This window comes from Heteronotia binoei, chromosome 17, assembly GCF_032191835.1.
Source record: "Heteronotia binoei isolate CCM8104 ecotype False Entrance Well chromosome 17, APGP_CSIRO_Hbin_v1, whole genome shotgun sequence".
Classification (NCBI taxonomy): domain Eukaryota; kingdom Metazoa; phylum Chordata; class Lepidosauria; order Squamata; family Gekkonidae; genus Heteronotia; species Heteronotia binoei.
In genome coordinates, this window is record NC_083239.1 from 14,315,784 (window position 1) to 14,335,782 (window position 19,999).

General features: G+C 47.7%; 1 protein-coding gene across 2 annotated transcripts in view; it reads left to right on the top strand.

Moving 5' to 3' along the window:
• LOC132586119 (angiopoietin-2-like) overlaps positions 1–19,999 on the top strand; it is a 54,758-nt gene that overhangs the window by 16,112 nt on the left and 18,647 nt on the right. For both annotated transcript variants that reach the window (XM_060258070.1, XM_060258071.1), the window contains exons 2-4: positions 9,522–9,677; positions 10,570–10,691; positions 12,988–13,220. In XM_060258070.1, the coding sequence (XP_060114053.1) occupies positions 9,522–9,677; positions 10,570–10,691; positions 12,988–13,220 (511 nt within the window). The remainder of the gene's footprint in view (positions 1–9,521; positions 9,678–10,569; positions 10,692–12,987; positions 13,221–19,999) is intronic.

Genomic DNA, 19,999 nt, shown 5'->3' on the forward strand with positions numbered 1-19,999 from the left:
GGTAACCAGGGCCTATCCTGTTTAGCTATCAGGCTAGCCTGGGCCATCCAGTTCAAGGCATTTTCCCCACTAAAAAGGCCTAAAGCAATTTGAGGGGAGGGGTGAGGGACACTGCAGAGAACTATAAAATGCAAAGACTCTGGGGAGAGGAATCATCCTCCCCAACCTAGTTTCATTTTTCCTCCTTCCCCCCTTCATCACAGACCCTACAGATTTGCACCTTTTCATGGTTCCTTCTCTCTCACCTACTTGTAGAGCTGACAGCCTTGGAAAATGGTGGCTTTTGGGGGTAGGCTCTATGGCATTATATTCCTGCTGAGGTAGCTCCCCTCCCTAAATCCCACTGTCCCCAGGCTCCACCCCCAAATCTCCAGGAATTTCCCAGGTTTTAGTTGGCAACCTTATGTTTTTGTTGTTGTTGTTCAGTTGCACAGTCGAGTCCGACTCTTTGCGACCCCATGAACAAAATCACACCAGGCCCTCCTGTCTTCCACCATCCTCCAAAGTCTGCTCAAATTCATGTCTGTTACATCAGTAAGGCTTTAGCATAGTCAATGAAACAGAAATAGACGTTTTTTTGATACTCCCGTGCTTTCTCCATAATCCAGCAAATGTTGGCAATTTGATCTCTAGTTCCTCTACCTCTCCGAAACCCAGCTTGAACTTCTGGTAGTTCCCAATCTACATACTGCTGAAGCCTAGCTTGTAGGATCTTTAACATGACCTTGCTGGCATGTGAAATGAGTGCAATGGTGCGATAGTCTGAACGTTCTTTGGCATTACCCTTCTTTGGGATTGGAATATAAACTGATCTTTTCCAATCCTGTGGCCACTGTTGCGTTTTCCAAATTTGTTGCACACATAATGTGTGCATCACTTTAACAGAATCATCTTTTAGGACTTTGAATAGCTCAACTGGGATACCATCATCTCCACTCGCTTTGTTATTAGTAATGCTTTCTAAGGCCCATTTGACTTCAGGATGGCTCATGGTCATCGATTTCACTGTCATGGTTGTCAAGGACAATGAAATCCTTATTGTATAATTCTTTTGTGTATTCTTGCCACCTCTTCCTGATCTCTTCTGCTTCTGTAGGTCTCTACCATTTTTGTCCTTTATCGTGGCCATCTTTGCACAAAACGTTCCATTGATTTCTCCAATTTTCTTGAAGAGATCTCTTGTCCTTCCCATTCTATTATTTTCCTCTATTGCTTTGCATTGTTCCTTCAGCAAGGCCTCCTTCTCTCTCCTTGCTATTCTCTGGAAATCTGCAGTTGGGTGAATTTTTCCTTTTCACCTTTGCCTTTTGCTTTCTTGCTTTTCTTTTTCTTTGGGATGGTGCTGATTGCTGCCTTCTGTACAATGTCACGAACCTCCGTCCATAATTCTTTAGGCACTCTGTCTATCAACTCTATTCCTTAAACCTATTCTTCACCTCCACTGTATATTCATGCGGGATGTGATCAAGGTCAAACCTGAATGGCCTAATGGCTTCCCCAGTTTTCTTCAGCTTAAGCCTGAATTTTGCAATGAGTAGCTCATGATCTGAGCCGCAGTCAGCTCCAGGTCTTGTTTTTGCTGACTGTAAGGAGCTTCTCCATCTTTGACTGCAGAGTATATAATCAATCTGATTTCTGTGTTGCCCATCAGGTGATGTCCATGTGTAGAGTCACCTTTTAGGTTGTTGGAAGAGGGTGTTTGCTATGACCAGCTTGACCAAACCCTGCTAGCCTTTGCCCAGCTTCAGTTTGTTCTCCGAGGCCAAACTTGTCAGTTATTCTGGTTACCTTTTGACTTCCTACTTTGGCATTCCAGTCCCTATGATGAGGAGGACATCTTTTTTTTATGTTAATTATATGAGGTGTAGATCTTTATAGAACTGGTCCACTTCAGCCTCTTCTGCATCACTGGTTGGGGCATAGACTTGAATTACTGTGATACTGAATGATTTGCCTTGGATACGGACCAAGATCATTCTGTCATTTTTGAGATAGCATCCCATTACTGCCTTCCTCACTCTCTTATTTACTATAAAAGCCACACCTTTTCTTCTACGGGACTCTTGCCCACAGTAATAGATGTAATGATCCTCTGAGTTAAATTCACCCTTTCCTGTCCATTTTAGTTCACTGATTCCCAAGATGTCAATGTTCAGTCTTGCCATCTCTTGTTGGACTACATTCAGTTTACTTTGATCTTACATTCCACGTTCCAATGCAGTATTGTTCTTTGCAGCATTGGACTGTTCTTTCACCATCAGACACATCCACAGCTGAGTGTCCTTTCAGCTTTGGCCCAGCCACTTCACTCGTTCTGTGGTTACTTGGGCTTGCCCTCTGCTTTTCCCCCCTGGCATATTGGGCACCTTCTGATCTGAGGGGCTCATCTTCCAGCGCCATATCTATTAGCATTTTGTTACTATCCATGGGGTTTTCTTGGCAAGGATACTGGAGTAGTTTGTCATGTCCTTCTTCAGTGGATCACATTTTGTCTGGGTTCTCAGCACCTGCTATTTAATCCATCTTTCATTCCTTTATCTTTGCAGCTTTTCTGTTTTTCCTGCTTTCTTGATTCCTTCTAGTTCTGACCCCCCCCCCCACTCCATTTTCTTCCCTTTCTTTCACCTCCCTTACTTCTTGCCAGTGAGCCAGTTTGGTGCAGTGGTTAATAGCTTCAGGACTTTAATCTTGGGAGTACGGTGCATTCAGTAAAGACATGTGATCTGGAACACCAGTCCTGGTTTTGTAATAACATTTCTGAAGCACCCCCAGTGGAGCACTTTAGAACTTTTCAACATGAGCCGGGCTCTTTACAATTTTTTTTTATTTTCAAATATTCTAGACTGTACAGTTGTTGTGATGTAGGTAAAGTTTTGCTACAGCAGGAGATGCATTGGATTTTCAGCCTGCAGACTCTGACCACAAAGGGTTTAAACAATGAATGGAATCCATCATGGTTTTTTTTAATGAAAAACAGCTGAAGTAATTATAATTTGGAGTTTGGACTGATACTTGGACTTTGTATGTGTGCACCTTTAAGGAATGCTTGTATTCTGCATAATGAGCTACACCTGTTTGGTTTGTTAAGCATTCTACCACCACACTTTGTAATTTGCAAGAACAGAGTTACTGCACAGGAGAGTTACTGTTACACGGCAGTTAGGGTTCTCGCCAGGAAGTCCGTCTTGAAGTAGAAAGATGTTGGTGTAACTTAAATATTATGTAACTGCTCTAGTACTGTACAAATGTCTTTGACCTTTCATGCAGCTTGGAAAAAGCATTTCTGTGAAACCAGGTAACAGGAATACCATCTCGTTGCTACAAAAGCTGCATTCATGGAAGATTGGATTTGGAGACATATGGATATGCCCTTCAGGCCTGCGCAGAGGAATTTTTTAGGTGAAGCGCAGTGTGCGCGGTACTGGCTCCACCCTTTCACCTGGGGGTCATCTGCCATGGCCCAGTAAGCCGGGACGCCGGCAGTGAGTCCTCCAGGTGGTAGGTGTTACATTAACGAGCTCTATCTGCCCGGGTTTGATGTTAGAGTTTTCCTTCTCTTAGGCTGACGAAGTTGGTGGGCCCAGCCTGCCCATCCGGTTATACCGCCGGACACTTCGGTCGCACCATGACGTAGCAAACTCTGTGAAAACGGGGGGGACCAGCGAGAAGGTGTTGCTACGGATGCAGTAATGCAGGAGAGGCCATTGCAGTGACCATCTGCCAGGCATAGCCAGACAGTGACCACGCGGCGTTCACTACACCGGGAGAGGAGAGGCTATGTATTGCGCATGCACTTTCCCTGGGGGGGTAGGATTCCCAGAGGGAGCCCACCCCCCACCACCCCATGTGGCACCTGTCACATCAACCATCACCAGTGGTCTGACCTAGCCTCAGATCGCAAAGCATGGAGGCACACCATCCACCAGGCTGTCTCTTCCTTTGAGAACACACGCATAGCTGGTCTTGAGGACAAAAGGAGATTGAGGAAGAATCGCACTGCTACAGGACCAACCCTAAATCAGACTTTTCCCTGCAGCCGCTGTGGCCGGACCTGCCTGTCCCACATTGGTCTTGTCAGCCACCAGCGAGCCTGCAGCAAACGTGGACTATTGCACCCTTCTTAAATCTTCGTTCGCGAAGCCAAGCCGAGAGAGAGAGGATTTGGAGAGTTCTTGGAGACATTCCATTGCATCTGGCTTTGAACCAGGGATTACCTAACAAGGACTGAATGCCTTTCTAGGATATTGAAATTTTATATAACTTTGGCATTCCCAGTCATAGCGATTTTCATGTATGTTCTGCTGTAAGAGTACTTGTAATAGGATGAGTTACTATGCATTTATGGAATACCCTTATTGAATGATTCATTATGCACTTTCAAGTGGTGTTTGAGTGTTGTGGAAGCTGGTGTGCATGGAGGCTTGTGCTTTATTTCCAAATCAAATTGATCAGTGTATCTCATTTGGGTTTCTCAATCCCCAGTTGGGGACAGGGGATCCCCCCAGTTTGGAGGCCCTCCCCCTCTTCAGGGTCGTCAGAAAGCAAGGGGAGGAGGAGGGAAATATTTGCTGGGCTCTCCATTATATCCTGTGGAGACTGGGTATCTGGGGCTCAGGGGGGCTGGGTTTTTTAGGTAGATGCACTACATTTTTTAGCTTAGCATTTGGTGCCTCTCCTCAAAACATCCCCCCCCCCAAAGTTTCAAAAAGATTGAACCAGTGGGGTCCAATTCTATGAGCTCCAAAAGAAGGCGCCCCCATCCTCCATTATTTTCAATGAAGGAAAAGCATTTAAAAGCTGCATGGTCCCTTTAAACATGATGGCCAAAACTCGCTTCAGTTTTGGTTGTCACAACCTTGCTTCTGGTTCCACCCCCAAAGTCCCCAGATATTTCCTGAGTTGGACCTGGCAACCCTAGGAGAGGAAGGGAAGCTGCTCCAAGACTCCTTTGGGTAGTGAAAGGCAGGGTATAAAAAACCTACTCCTACTCCTGTTTTGTCTTGCCTGCTTGCCTACTCCTTTCCCCAGTTCACCCCTAGTGCTGAAGTGAAACTGCAGTGACCATTTTGGATTACCAGAGTTGCTTAGGCAATCTAAATGACTGCTAAGATCTCATTAAGAAATCTGTGAGATCTCAGCTATTTAACGCTTTTAAAAATTCTCAGTTTAAGATTTTTCTGCAATCCTGAGAGTTCCCCAAATTGGTAGGAAGACCTCCTCCTCTGTACAGGGCCCTGATCTGCAGATTCAATGATCTGCATCTAGGGGATGGTCAATATTATGTTGCAAGGTCTGAAGAAAGTAGATAGAGAAATGAACAATGACAGGAAGTCCAGCAGCTAGTCAGGGTGATCATGTTTGTACATTTGTTGGTTTAATCCTCTGCATAAACAATGAGGAAGAGAAAAATATTATGCCAAGAGCTTGTGGGAGCCGAAAGCATACACACTTTCTACCTTCTATGGATGGAAAAATCTGTTTTTAGAATCAAATAACAGTTGGTAAAAATAAAAGATAGTGTGAGCTCATGAACATGAAAACTATGTGCTCATATGCACACACGCATGAAGACATTTTTTGGTTTGCGAGTGAGTGATAGAAATGTAGTGTACAATAAGGAATAGAGTTCCAGGTGCCATCAGTAATCATGTACATTCCTTGTCATAAAGCTGTTCTCTGATTGCAGCTTCCATACACCTATCTATTTAATTTATTTATTTAACAACACCTGCCCTGCATAGGTTATGTAGAGAGAGTGTGACTGGCCCAAGGTCACCCAGTCAGTTTTCACCCAGAGAGCCAGTGTGAATCAGTGGTTAAGAGTGGTGGATTCTAATCTGAAGAACAGCATTTGATTCCCCACTCCACCATATGAAGCCAGCTGGGTGATTTTGGGTCAGTCACAGTTCTCTCAGAGCTCTCTCAATTTGCCTTGTGGCAGGGCTGGTTTGGCCTCCATGTCACAACCCTGGTATTTCTTGTTGGACTCCCATCCAAGGACTAACCAAGGCTGGCCTTGCTTAGCGTCTGAGATCTGACGAGATCAGACTAGCCTGCAGTGTTCAGGCCAGGGCTCTTATTTTCTTACGAAGTAAAAGAGGTGCCACCACTTAAAAAGCCCTATTTTTGGTCACTGCTCACCTTGCAGCTGAAAGTGAGGCCGCACTGAACAGGGTTATGAGGAAGATCTTGGTGGGATGGACATATGGGAGGAGGCAGTCCTTCAGGTCTCTGGGCTAAGAGCGACCATGCCCCTGCTATGGCAGGAGACCCCCTACTGGTAGCCTTCCTTGCTTGCTGCATGCCAAGCAGCAGCCATAGAAAATTGCCTTGGAACAACAGCAGTGTCTGAGCCACTATGCTACTTCTGGTAATTCCTAAAGCTACCCTATGTCTCTTCTGAGTTTTCCCCAAAAGTGAAATAGCAGCGCACATGATGTTGTGACGCCCCCCCCCCCCACGCCAAATGTCCCTGCTCCCAATTAGGGATGCCAGCTGGCAGTTAGTCTAGGGCCGGCCCTGTTTCCATCGGGCACCCGTGGCAAGGCTAACTTCTGTCCCACCCCCCACGCAATCCATACATTCTATCCTATGGGCTCAATGTCAAAGAAATTAATCCCTATACCCATACATCTTATATAACAGCTGCCCTGAGCCCATTAGGGGAGGGCAGGATAGAAATCTGATAAAATAAATAAAAAATAAAAATAATTTCTATGCTTCAGTTTTCATGTGTTAATGTAGAAATAGTCTAGTTGAACACTAGATGTTAGGGGTTAAAGTTTTATAGTTTTTAATGTATGATAATTGTTTTAAACCTATGCTGTAACCCTCTCTGAGCCCCTTTGCGGAAAGGGTGAGATAGAAATCAACTGCTACTGCTACTACTAATAATAACTACAACAATAACAATCAGGGTTTTTTGAGCAGGAACACAGTACCAGCTGGCTTGGCATCAGGGGGTGTGGCATAATATGCAAATGAGTTCATGCTGGGCTTTCTCTACAAAAAAGCCCTGATGATGATGATGATGATTATTATTATTATTATTATTTAATAGTAATACGTCTAGTATATTCAGAAAGAATTTCACAAACTGTGTCCATTGCAGTTGTTCCTGAATCAGTAAGCAACATGAATCTTACCTGTAGGAGCAGAATAAGATGTTTGGCTTTTTTCTGTCAATTTCCCATCTAAAGATTGTTTCTCCTTGTTGGCTTGTCTTGTTAGTATTCATTTAAAATCGGTGTACACTTAAGGACACTTTCCTGGGGAGTAAGCTTCGCTGAGCAGGATTTTGAGTAGACTTGCTTCATAGTACTGTTAGGCTACAGTCCCAGGACCCCTTACTTAGGAGTAAGTCTCATGGAATTATATGGGACTTACTTCTGAGTAAACATGCTTAGAATGGTTTCTTCCTGTGTTTTAACTAGTTCTTACATTAAGATACATCTGGGTGGGCAGCCATGTTGGTCTGAAGCAGTAGAACACAGTTTGAGTCCAGGGGCACCTTTAAGCTAACAAAAGTTTATTCAAGGTATGAGCTTTTGTGTGGAGGCCCACCTCCTCAGATACATTGAAAGAGAAGTTAACATTTCATATATATATATATATATATATATATATAGGCAGATGCCTCTTCGTAGGTGAATAGCAAAGTGGCATGCAACTATGAAGATGTTTTGACCTATGCAAAGACTAGACAGCAATAACAAGCTAAATTTCTAGGTTACAATATGTTTGGATTTAATTATGGAAAAATATGTCAAAGTAGGGGACTAATGTGTAAAAGTATCTTTCTTCATCATTAAGAGTACTTGAGACTGTCAAGGATGGAGTTAGTTGACAGCATCCTTTCCTTTGAGGTGGGGTGCGGCGTTATGTCAACAGAAAACATAGCATCACATTACATTCACTATTCTAATAGACTATTCCAAAAAAATAAATCTTCCAAAATACATAGGATGTTTAGCCCTTCTTGGTGAGAATACATATGTATGGACTTAGTGAGTTTAGCCTATGTAATGAGATAAGAAACCTATATCCTTGTTAAGTCCTGGGGGGTTGTTCCAAGTTTTGTAATAACTTGTAGTTTGGTAATTTCCCTTTCCAGTCTGTTCCTGAAGTTCCTTTGCAATAAAACAGCTACTAAAATCACCCAGTGAACATCCTGGAAGGTTGAAGTGTTCTTCTACATGTTTCTCAGTCTTGTGATTCCTAATGTCAGATCTGTGTCCATTTATTCTTTGGCGTAGGGCTTTTCCTGTTTGTCCTATGTAGAGAAGTGCTGGCATTTAATGGCATATACATATAAGATGGGCAAGTAAATGAGTCTGAGATGGTGTAGTTGATGTTGTTCAGTATCGCAAGTGATTGTGATATCTGGGTGTATGTGGCAGCAAAGTTGGCAGCTGGGTTTCTTGCTAGCTCTGGTACCAGTGTCTGTGTTTAAAGTTAATTGTTGCATTATTGTGGGTGAGAAGTTATTTGAGAATGGGGGGGTTGTGTGCAAGAAAAGGTTTGCCCCCCCACCCAGTACTTGTAAAAGGGAACTTTCATTGTCTAGTAGAGATTGTAAGTCATTGATGATGCATTGAACTGTTGTGAATTGTATGTAACCACTAGCAGTGTTCTATTAATTGTCTTTGTTGGGCCTGTCTTGTAACAAGTTTTCTCTGGGTACCGTTCTGGGTTTGTTAATCTGTTTCCTGACTTTATCAGGTAGATACTTTAGTTCCCAAAAGGTTTGTTGTAGATCCCTCAGGTGGGAATTCTTGTCTGTAGGATTGAAGCAGATGCAGCTGTAGCGTGGAACCTGGCTGTATATAATGGATGGTTTGATATGTTTAGGATGGTAGCTGGAGGCATGTAGGTATGTTTGTCGTTCAGTAGGTTTCTGGTATGATGTGGTGTCTATGCATCCATTATGAAATCTTAAAGTGGTGTCCAGGAAATGCATTTCTTGCATAGATTGGTTAATTGATGGTGGAGTGAAAGTCATTGAATGTTTGGTGGAATTTGTTCAGGGCTTCTTTACTATGTGTCCAGACAATAAAAATGTCATCAGTCTAACGCAGGTATAAGAGAGGTATGAGGGGGTGAGAGTTTAGGAAGTGTTGCTCAGTGGAAGAGGGGCAGCAATTTTTGCATTTCCTTCTCCCGCTACTGACCCCTGCTTTCCCCCCCTGCACTGTTCCTGAGGATATGCTGAACTCCAGAAATAACATTTTAAATATAAATATGGGCTACAGTGGGACATGGGAATGGAAAGAAATGACTGACAGTCTTCTAAAAATATAAGTACCCTATGTCTTTGGAACCTTGTGGTTGAATAGAATTTAATGTGTATATGCAAAGTTTTAAGTTTTCCATTTTTTTAGATAGAGGGGTGCAATCTGGGGGTTAGAAGGCTTCTGTTCCTAGAAAGGCATTTGCAGAGATGGCTTGGAGGAGGGGTGGTTAGCTCCTTTAAGTGCCACATTCTGTGCTTTCTCTCCACTTCCAATGCATCTAATAACCAGCTGGAGAACTACCTCCAGGAGAGTGTGAAAGCAGAAATGACCGATGCCCACCTGAGCGCTGTGCAAAACCATACCGTGGCCATGTTGGAAATTGGCACCAGTCTCCTGAACCAAACAGCCGAGCAAGCCCGCAAGCTCACAGATGTAGAGATGCAGGTAAGAAATGGCACCATTTGGGTATGGCAGAACAGGGCAATTTACACACACACACACAAGAGACACTCTGAAAGGTTACAGAGATTTCTTGTTCAAATAACTGGGGTACACATGATTAATAGAATAGTCCTAGGAAAGTCACACCCTTCTAAGTTGGTTGAAGTCGATGGGCTTAGAAGGCTATACACATGAATAAATGAAGCTGCCTGCTGAATCAGGTCCTTGGCCCATCAAGGTCAGTATTGCTACCCAGACTGGCAGTGGCTCTCCAGGCTTTGCACATCCCCTGCTACCTGATCTTACCCGGGATTTAACAAAGACCTCCTGCATGCCAAGCAGATCCTCTATTACTGTGCCACAGCCCCTCCCAGTGTCATATTGCTTAGGATTCCCAGATGAACTTGGTATATGAGTGTTCTAAGTAAATAAATAAAATAAATGTAAATAAGCCACAGATCCTTTGGTGTTGCTTTCCCCCTTCCTATCTGTGTATGGAAGGGGTGTGCCACTTTTCCTGGGCTTGAGGTAGGGGGAGAGTGAATACTTGGCTGTTATTGGGTGCTCTAGGACTAGAGGCTGCATTTAAGAAGACTATATGCAAGAGGAGGTGAACCGTGGAGTATTATCCTGAAGCAAATTGCCTCCTTTTCTGGAATTACTTCCCCCCCTAGTGGGGGAAAACAAGCAGACTTCATTCTCATGCAGTTCCAGCCAGGTATCACTATATCTGGGGAGTGCACAAAGCAACTCTGGAGAGCAAGCCAAGATTCCTGGTTTCAATGGAGTGACCTGCTCCATTCAGACGACTGACTAACTGTAGGTTGTTTTAGCCACTGTGAACCAAGTTGCCCCCTGTCTTTTTTACACTCAGGTCTCTTTTTCCTAACAACAGGTTCTCAACCAGACCTCACGGCTGGAAATCCAAGTGTTAGAGAACTCTCTGTCTACCAACAAGCTAGAGAAACAGATGATGCTGCAAACACAGGAGATAAGCAAACTCCAAGAGAGGAACAGGTTGGCAATGAACTGTGAAGATGCTTTCGATTAATTTTCACTTTATTTCATTTGCCTGGTTGTAAAATCTGGGCTTTTTCAGGGCAAAATTCCAGAAACCCTACTTGGCAACCGATAGGTCAACTGTGATGACAGTTTGCTGCTTGGCTTTATCCAATATAGAGACCTACAACTTTAGCCATGGTCAGTAAAATGTAGGGGAAAGTGTGATAAAATCACCCAGGTTGGGGGGGGGGGTTTAGCCCAAAGCAGTGTGGGGGTGGGTGCCCTGGATCAAGGCCACAGGGTTGCAGTAGGTTTCACTTATTTCCCCCTCCTCAGTTTTTCTGATGCAGCCTGCCCTATTTTTCTCATTTTGTACTAATGGTGGGGCTTGGAGATCTCCTGGAATGACAGCTGTTCTCCAGACTATGGAGACTAGTTTCCCTGGAGGAAATAGCTGCTTTGGAAGGTGGTATTGTACCCCAATGAGGTCCCTCCTCTCCCCAAGCCTTGCCATCCCCAGACTCTACCCACAAATCTCTAGGAATTTCCTGACCTGGAGTTAGCAACCTCAACCAGTGGGTAATGTGGCATTTATAGGGTTGTCAGGTCCTTACCTCTCACTGGTGGGGGGATGGAGGGAGCCTTCCAAGAGGGGGCAGGTCTCGCCTTCAAACAGTGTTGTCAATGATGTGATGATGTCACACAAGTAACATCATGCCAGGGCACCATGCAGGGGATTCTCTGGTTTGAGGGCAAAACTCTATGGTTAAATTGCCCTCAAACCAGAGTGTCCCTGCGCGACATCCCCAGTGTGATGTCATCTCTTCTGCATGGTGTCATTGTGTCAAGGATCTTGCCGTTGTGGGGGGTCCCCTGCTGGCCAGCTGGTTGGCAGTGAGGACAAGTCCCCAAAAGTGGGGGATCCCGCACTTGGACCTGGAGGCTAGCGGCCCTAGATATTTACCTAGCTGGCTCAGGTCTCAAGTTGATAGCCCTCATTGAAGATTTATCCTCTCCAGTTTATTTCAACCATTCCTTTGTACAAACAGGATTTACTCTCTGCTGCCACCACCAGGCCCACCTGTGGCTTTGGAGGCAAATGCAGCTCAGTACTGAACCTAGTAGCACTCTTTTTTAAAAGTAAATAAAATCTTTACTGGAGGGGTAGGTGAGATGTATGAATAACCAGTAGATGAGGGTAATAGGTACCAAAGATTACATGGTTTCTTAGAGATGCTTAACAGAAAAGGAAATGAGAGAGGTGAACAGCTGCCAGGAATCCAAGCCTAAACCATGCACAAATTTACACTCATGCATTAAAATAATTGCATGGGGCTCTCCTGCATATATTTATTTATTACGTATTGTGAGTCTTTGTGGTTGCTGCTTCCTAATAAAGGACTTGTGACAACCAGTGCTAGGGCTGCAGAAACCTTTATGGATTATTAAGCAGCGTTTCAATCAGTTATGTAAACAGGCTTTTTGGTAGTGACTGGTTTTTAACAAACCCCTTGCTTTTGACAGTTTGACACTTTGGTTATAAAAGGTTGTTGACCCTTGTTTTTACAATTAGCAACCACTAAGTAAAAATCACCCATGGCCTCATTAAAAAAAATAACACCCTCTTTGTCCTAGGACCTGACTCCCCTCAACCATGTTTCTCTAAGCCACTTACAGACAGCGAATCCCAAACAGAATTTTATACTGTTATGCCTCAATAATCTTGTTGTTTTGTCTTACAAGTATGTTGGGTTGGTGTTTAGGGGGGTATTGTTCATGAATTGTTGTCTGCCTCTGGTGCCTTTCTTAAGACAGAAGGGTGAGGAGTAGATGTTCTTAATCAGTATTCAACAAGATGGTGGCCACAGGAACCATGACACCCGCAGGCACTTCTCCAGGAGTCCACCGTGTGCTCCAGGAAAGTAGGTGGGGCCATTGTGAAGGCAGAACTAGTGATTCGCTAGCTTCGTACAAATAACAAAGATTTTTACTTGGATCCTCTCCACTGCTCACTCCAGTAAACAGGACCTGTAAGCAGTTCAGCTGTGAGATGGTGGGGGCTCAGGAGCACCAGAGCTGTGGAGCACCTTATCCCTCCTTGGTCTTCTTCTGTGTGCTTATATTCTCCACCTGCTTCCTTTTGTCTGTGTCTGTGTGCTTGGCTCCTCCTCCTGTGGCAGCCATATGGTTGTGGTGCCTGCCACCCCAACTCAAAATTCCAAAGGTTCCTGCAGGTTGGAGACTCCTAAATAAATATTGCTTTCCTCTTTGCACGGAGCACTTCACTATTCCCATTCCTTCTTTTTTTTAGCTTCCTAGAAAAGAGGATCCTGGCTATGGAAGGAAAACGTGAAGAAGAACTTCAGGGACTCCGGTCTGAGAAACTGGAGATGCAGCAGCTGCTTTCCAAGCAAATGGGCTTCATTGGGGATCTGGAGCAGCGCCTGGGCATGGCCTTGCTCAACAACACAGCCCTGCAGAAACAGCAGACTTCACTGATGGAGATGGTGAAGCACCTGAAAGGCTTGGGAACCCAGTGCAACCGTAAGAAATTCACCATGACACCTACGTTCCCTTGGTTTTTCTTCCTATAGAACACAGCTAGGAGCCCAAACATGAGGCACGTCTCCTGGACAGATGTCCAGCAAATATGCAGTGGTTGTTCACTGCAGCCTGGGAATGGTTTGCATATCTGACCAGGTAATCAGTGCTCCAGAGACATCTGAAAGGTCAATATTAGCAGGACATAATTTGTAGAGAGTTTGGAAAAGGAAAGGAAAGGTCCCCTGTGCAAGCTCCAGTCGTTTCCGACTCTGGGGTGACGTTGCTTTCACAACGTTTTCATGGCAGACTTTTTACAGGGTGGTTTCCCATTGCCTTCGCCAGTCATCTACACTTTCCCCCCAGCAAGCTGGGGACTCATTTTACTAACTTCGGAAAGATGGAAGGCTAAGTCAACCTTGAGCCAACTACCTGAACCAGCTTCTGCTGGGATCGAACTCAGGTCGTGAGCAGAGCTTAGGACTGCAGTACTGCAGCTTTAATACTCTGCGCCACAGGTTTACCACAATGCAAATTGATATAAGGCAGCTCTGATGGAATGGACCCAGCCATGGCCTTCAGCATCTTGTAGAGCATCATGGTGTTAGTTTCTGGAACACTATTCTGTCTAATCTTTCTGCTTGGCTATGAAAATGAAGAATATTGGGGAATACATGCACTGGAGATGCACTGCATTGCGTTTGTCCTCTTCATAGCGACAAAAGCCTTTGCAGATACCTTCATTTCCTGGTTTTCCTTCTATTATGAAATCTTCTGTGGTGTGGTAGTTGGACCTGGGAGATCCAGGGTCAGGTCCCCACTCTGCAATGGAAACTTGCTGGGTGACCTTGGGCCAGTCACATATTCCCAGAGTAATCTACCTCACAGGACTCTTGTGAGGATAAAATTAAGGAATGAACAATGTTGTCATTTGGGAAGTAAATAAATAAGTAAAGGAAGTAAATAAATAAAATACTGTTCATAATAGCTCCTTACAAAAGTGGGGTAATCCTACTGTACTGCAACTTTTTACATTCTGCCTTGTCCCACAAAGAGAAGCAAATGGATGTGGTAGCTGTTTGAGACAAAGAAAGTGACTACAAGACCTTTGTGAGCATCAAGAAGAGAGGCCTCCATGTAGCAGTCACAGCTGTTGTCCAAGCTTTAGGGGAAAGTCAGGTTGTCCCTGATTTGATCAGCCACGGAGCTTTAGCATGCAGGATCTGTTCCCAACACAAACCTGATTAATTTTTTGATCCCCACTGGGCAGGGGAGCAGGAACAGTGACAGTGGCATAGGACATGGAATAGTTATTCCACCCAGAGGCTGCAACTATGGCCTTTTGCTTTCAGAATAGGGTTGCCAGGTCCAACTCAGAAAATATCTGGGGGCTTTGAGGGTGGAGCCAAGAGACTTTGGGGTGGAGCCAGAAGACTTTCTCATTCCCTAAAATAAATAAAAATACAGCTGTGCAGTTTTCCTGAATATAGTCTTCATTTCCTCATCCCCCAGCAGCTAAACTTCCACTAAATGAAAGTGAACACACACTCTCTCACAAAGCAACCAAAATAAACAGTTAGAAAGCACACACTCTTGTGATCTCACTTCAGCAATTTACTCACATTGCTGAATATAACCATCCACTGTATTTCAACCAGCTTTGTCAGACTAATAGGAAAACAAAAGAACAGTCTAGTGGGTGGAGTTTTCCTCCAAACAGAGGGACTGAGAGCAATGTGACTCTGTCTGCTCGCCCTGCTCCTCTGCAGCTTTTCTCTTGCCAGATTTAAAGGCACACACACATTCAGAAACATGCAAACTGCTTCTTCTTCTTTTTTGTGGCTGTTGGGTGTGGAGTTTCCCAGATGGCCAGTGGCAGGGAGGAGCCTGGAAAAGCAGGGGATCTTCTTCGTGGTCTCTGTGCATCACACCAATGGGAGAGGCGCCGGCGCCGACCCTGATCGGTAAACTTCAAAAGCTGCGGATTTCCGCCTCTCCGCCCCGCGCGCATGCGCAAACTCCCCCCTCCTTTGCGCATGCTCGCCGGGACGGGAGCGGACATCCCGCCAGTTCTCTTCTGACCGCCGCGCTGATCGGTTGATCTTTTCGCTACAGTCGGTGAACTTCGTTGGACTTTGTCTAAATCGGTTTTTTCTTAGTGTTAGCTGTAGTTAGTTGTTAGTTTAGTTAGTTAGATAGTGTTTTCTCAGCCCGTCGGAGCGTGGGGTGAGTTCCCGCCCTTCGGGGCGCCCTCCCCCGCTCAATCGGGCCTTTCCCGCCCTTCTTTTCCTGGACCTCGCATGGAAAAGCGGTGGGGCTTCTTCCGTCGCTGTTCGAAGTGCGGGAGCAAAATCGCACTACCGGACGGCCATTCCCTGTGTCTGTTGTGCCTGGGGGAACAGCACAAACCGGACTCGTGCGTTCACTGCGCCAAGTTCTCTAAACAGACAAGGAAGAACAGGGCTGCGCGATTGGCGGCAGCACTTATGGAGAGGGCATTATCACCACGTGCGCCCGCCCCCGACCAAGGGCAACCTTCGGCTGAACTGTCGACGCCGAAACCGGTCGACGCCGAAAAAGGGCCCTCTGATGCCGATCGCCCCCGCAAACGCTCGGGCTCGGCAGTCGCATCCGAATCCTCGCTGCCGGAAAAACGGCGTAAAGAGGACAAACATGCGGAGAAGGTGAAGAAGCGGAAGGCCGATAAGTCGGAGCATAAGTCCGCCTCGGGATCGGCGCCTGTCTCGACATCGGAGCCTTCGACGCCGGTTGTCCCGCCTCTCAAGCTCTTCGCCTCGCCAGTTCGTCGGCAGAGTACGCCGCCGCTCACTTCAATGTCGACGCAACTCGTCATCTCCGACTCCGAGATCGATTCGGCGCAACGGGTCGGTGTCGATAAAAGCCCAGCCGGGAGGCTCACGCCGGGACAGCGGACTCCTCGTTCTCGGAGTCCCGTTCGGGATCGACGCAGCGACTCGCACCGGGATCGGTCATCGAGCAGCAGATCTCCTCGATACCGGAAGAGGGACCCTTCTCCACATCGACCAGTGTCTCACATTCCCTGGGATCAGCGACAATGGCAGTACCTCTATAGTACCTGCCCCATGCAACATCCTTTTCCCTGGTTGCCACCGCGACAGTTGGACTGGGACCAGGCATCAGAGACCTCGTATAGGTCACGGATGTCCTGCAGAACACCTAGAAGTACGGCTCCTGCTACAATATCGAAACCGCCTGAGACCACACAGCCGATTCGACATCGGGAACCAGAGCAACATTCCACTTCCGAGGAACGGAAGACGACTTCAGTGGTTCCGGCTTCCCCACCTCGACGTCAGACGCCCGAGCAATCAGACTCACCTGAGGCATCCCCTAGGTCCATGAGGGAATCATCACCTGAAGAACAAGGCGCATCTTCTACTGGCGAACCATCCCCACCGGATAAGACCACGGAGGATCATCCCATCTCCCCTTCCGAAGACCTAAAATCGTACGGGGACTTAATCAAGCGCATGGCGCTGGCTCTGTCGTTGCCAACAGTCCAGCAACAGCCTGTGGTCACTGACAATGTGTTTGACATTGTTCAAAGGGACACCTCGACAGCGGTCGCCCTGCCCATCACCAATGTGATGCTTCATACGGCGAAGGCATCCTGGGACAAACCCGCGTCCACGCCGGTGTCGTCTCGCCGGCTGGACCATATGTACCGTCTGCAGGAGGATACAGCGGAGTTCCTGTATACACACCCCAAGCCTAATTCGATTGTGGTTTCGTCCTCGTCCAGAGCAAAGAAAACGCACTCAACCCCTCCCGACAAGGAGGGTCGCAAGCTGGACGCCGTAGGACGACGGCTATATTCCTCTGGGTCGCTGGGAATGAAGATCGCGAACTACGCTGCTTGTATGAGCAGGTATCAATATACCCTGTGGGACCAGGTCTCTTCCGTCCTTCACACTATGCCAGAGCAAAGCAGGATGGCGCTTAAGAAGCTACAGAAGGAGGGGATGGCCCTCGCTAAGCAGCAGCTAAATTCCGCAAAGCATTCAGGAGATGCTTGTGGTAAGACTATTACTACGGCCATATCTCTCCGTAGACACTCCTGGCTGCGCTCCACTGCTTTACAGCCTGATACTCAGGCGTATATTGAAGACCTTCCATTCGATGGCACAGGTCTGTTTAGTGCAACCACTGACTCGGTCCTTCAAGAGATGGACAAAAGTATAAAAGCATCCCGGAATCTGGGGGTCTCCACCTCTCGCCCGCAGACCAAGCGGCAGTGGCCGCGGCAATGGCAGAAGAAGTCCTATTCTAAGTCCCCTGAGCAACAGTGGCGCCCGAAGTCAACGCCTACCCTCTCAAGGCCTCAATACCAGCCCAAACAGAAATACTCTCCGTCCTCTGCCCAGGCCTCTAGGCAGAAGGGTGCGAAACATCAGAAACAGGGCCTTTGACTCCCCCCCGCCTACCCGTCCCCACGGGGACACGGACTCTATTCGCCTGTCCCGCTTCCTGCCTGCCTGGTCCCGTATCACCTCGGACCAGTGGGTTTTATCCGTGATCCAGTGGGGGTACGAGATAGAATTCCTCCGACTACCTCCTACTCCCAGGTTTGCTTATACTGCTCCTTCCCCCCCTCTCCAGGAAGAGGTTCACTCCCTCCTTCTCAAGCAGGCTATCGAGGAGGTCCTGAAGGATCAACACGGCCGTGGGTTCTACTCCCGCTACTTTGCGGTCCCCAAGAAGGACGGCGGCCTACGTCCCATCATGGACCTTCGGGCCCTCAACGAGTTCATAAGCTGCAACAAGTTTCGAATGACTTCCCTGTCGTGCATTCTCCCGCTGCTGGACCATGGGGAGTGGTTGGCAACCTTAGACCTGAAAGACGCTTACTTTCATGTCTCCATCCACCCTCGGCACCGCAAGTTCCTGCGCTTTACGGTCGGCAACGATCACTTCCAGTACAGGTCACTGCCCTTTGGCCTCTCGACGGCCCCGAGAGTGTTTACCAAAACGATGGTCGTCATTGCCGCCCACCTGAGGCTTCAAGGGATCTCCCTGTTCCCGTACATAGACGATTGGCTGATAGTAGCGGGGTCGAGGGAGATTCTGCTTCAGCACATCGACACCACTCTCGCCTTGTTGTCGGACTTGGGGCTCCAGGTCAACTGGAAGAAGTCGCACCTCCAACCGTCGCAGAGAGTGCAGTTCATCGGCGCAGTACTGGACACGATAGCATGCAGGGCGTTTCTACCAACAGATCGGGCAAGGGCCATTGTTCAGGCAGTTCGCGCCCTGGAACGCGCTCCAACAGTCCCCGCACGTCAAGTTCAGCGTCTACTGGGCCTCATGGCGGCCACCACTTCGGTCATTCCGAATGCGAGGCTTCGCATGCGACCGCTTCAGTTGTGGTTCCTACGGGAGTTCCGCTCCAACTTCGACCCTCCAAGTCGTCCCCTAACGGTTCCTCCGGAGGTGTTGGCGGACATTGCATGGTGGGGACAGGACTGCAATCTGATAGGAGGGGCACCCTTTCACAGGCCACAGCCCTCTGTGACGATCACGACGGATGCGTCCCTTTGGGGTTGGGGCGCACATGCGATGGGTCTATGTGTCGGGGACAGGTGGCCGGCTCATCAGGCTCTCCGGCATATCAACTACCTGGAGCTGCTGGCTGTCTTCCACGCTGTCAGGTCGTTCCAGACACTCATCACGGGCCGAGCAGTGGCAATCCTCACGGACAATACGACGGCCATGGCCTACATAAACCGCCAAGGCGGCACTGTGTCTCGCAGCCTCTGCCGGCTGGCTATGGCTATTTGGGAAGCGTGCATAGCCCAGGGGATATCACTACTTGCGACCCACCTCCCAGGTGTTCTGAACACCAGGGCGGACTTCCTCAGCAGGGGAGGTGCGTCGCTCCACGAATGGGAGCTAAACTGGAGGTTTCTGGCACCAGTTTTTCGCCTCTGGGGAACGCCCACGCTGGACGTTTTTGCGACTCGGGAGAACAGCAAATGCGAGTTTTTCTGCACCGGGGAGGAGTGGATCCCTTGTCCCTCGGGGACGGGCTCCTGATCCCGTGGACGCGCCACGAGGTGTACCTCTTTCCCCCGTTGCCGCTGATTACCAGAGTCGTCCAGAAGATCCTGCGGGAACGGCCAGTAGGCGTCCTGATAACACCATGGTGGCCGAGGCAGCAGTGGTTCCCAGTAGTCTTGCGGCTTGCCCACGGGGAGTTTCACCACTTCCCACAGGTCCCGGATCTACTGCTGTCGCACCAGGGGCAAGTGCTGCACCACGATGTGCCCCATCTGAAGTTGACGGCGTGGCGTCTGGGCGCTCGCAGCTATCGGAAAGAGCCAGGTTCGTGCTTATGAACAGCAGGAAGCCCTCAACTCGGCGATCGTATGCCTACAAGTGGTCGAAGTTCGTCCAGTTCTCCATGGGTGAGGGGCTGGAGCCGCGAACGGCCGGTCTCCCTGCAATCTTTGACTTTCTACTGTCCTTGTTGGACCGGGATCTGACGACCTCCTCGGTGAGGGTGTACCTGGCGGCCATCTCGAGCGAGCACAGGCCGATTGACGGGTATTCAGTCTTTACCCACCCGGAGACGAAGCGGTTCCTCAAAGGGGTCGCTCGACTGTATCCTGCGGTGCGGGTGCCCGCCCCATCTTGGGACTTGCTCTTGGTTCTTAGGGCCCTTATGGGGAAGCCGTTTGAACCTCTAGCTACTTGTTCGCACCAGCTGTTAGCGTGGAAGACAGCGTTTCTGGTTGCAATCA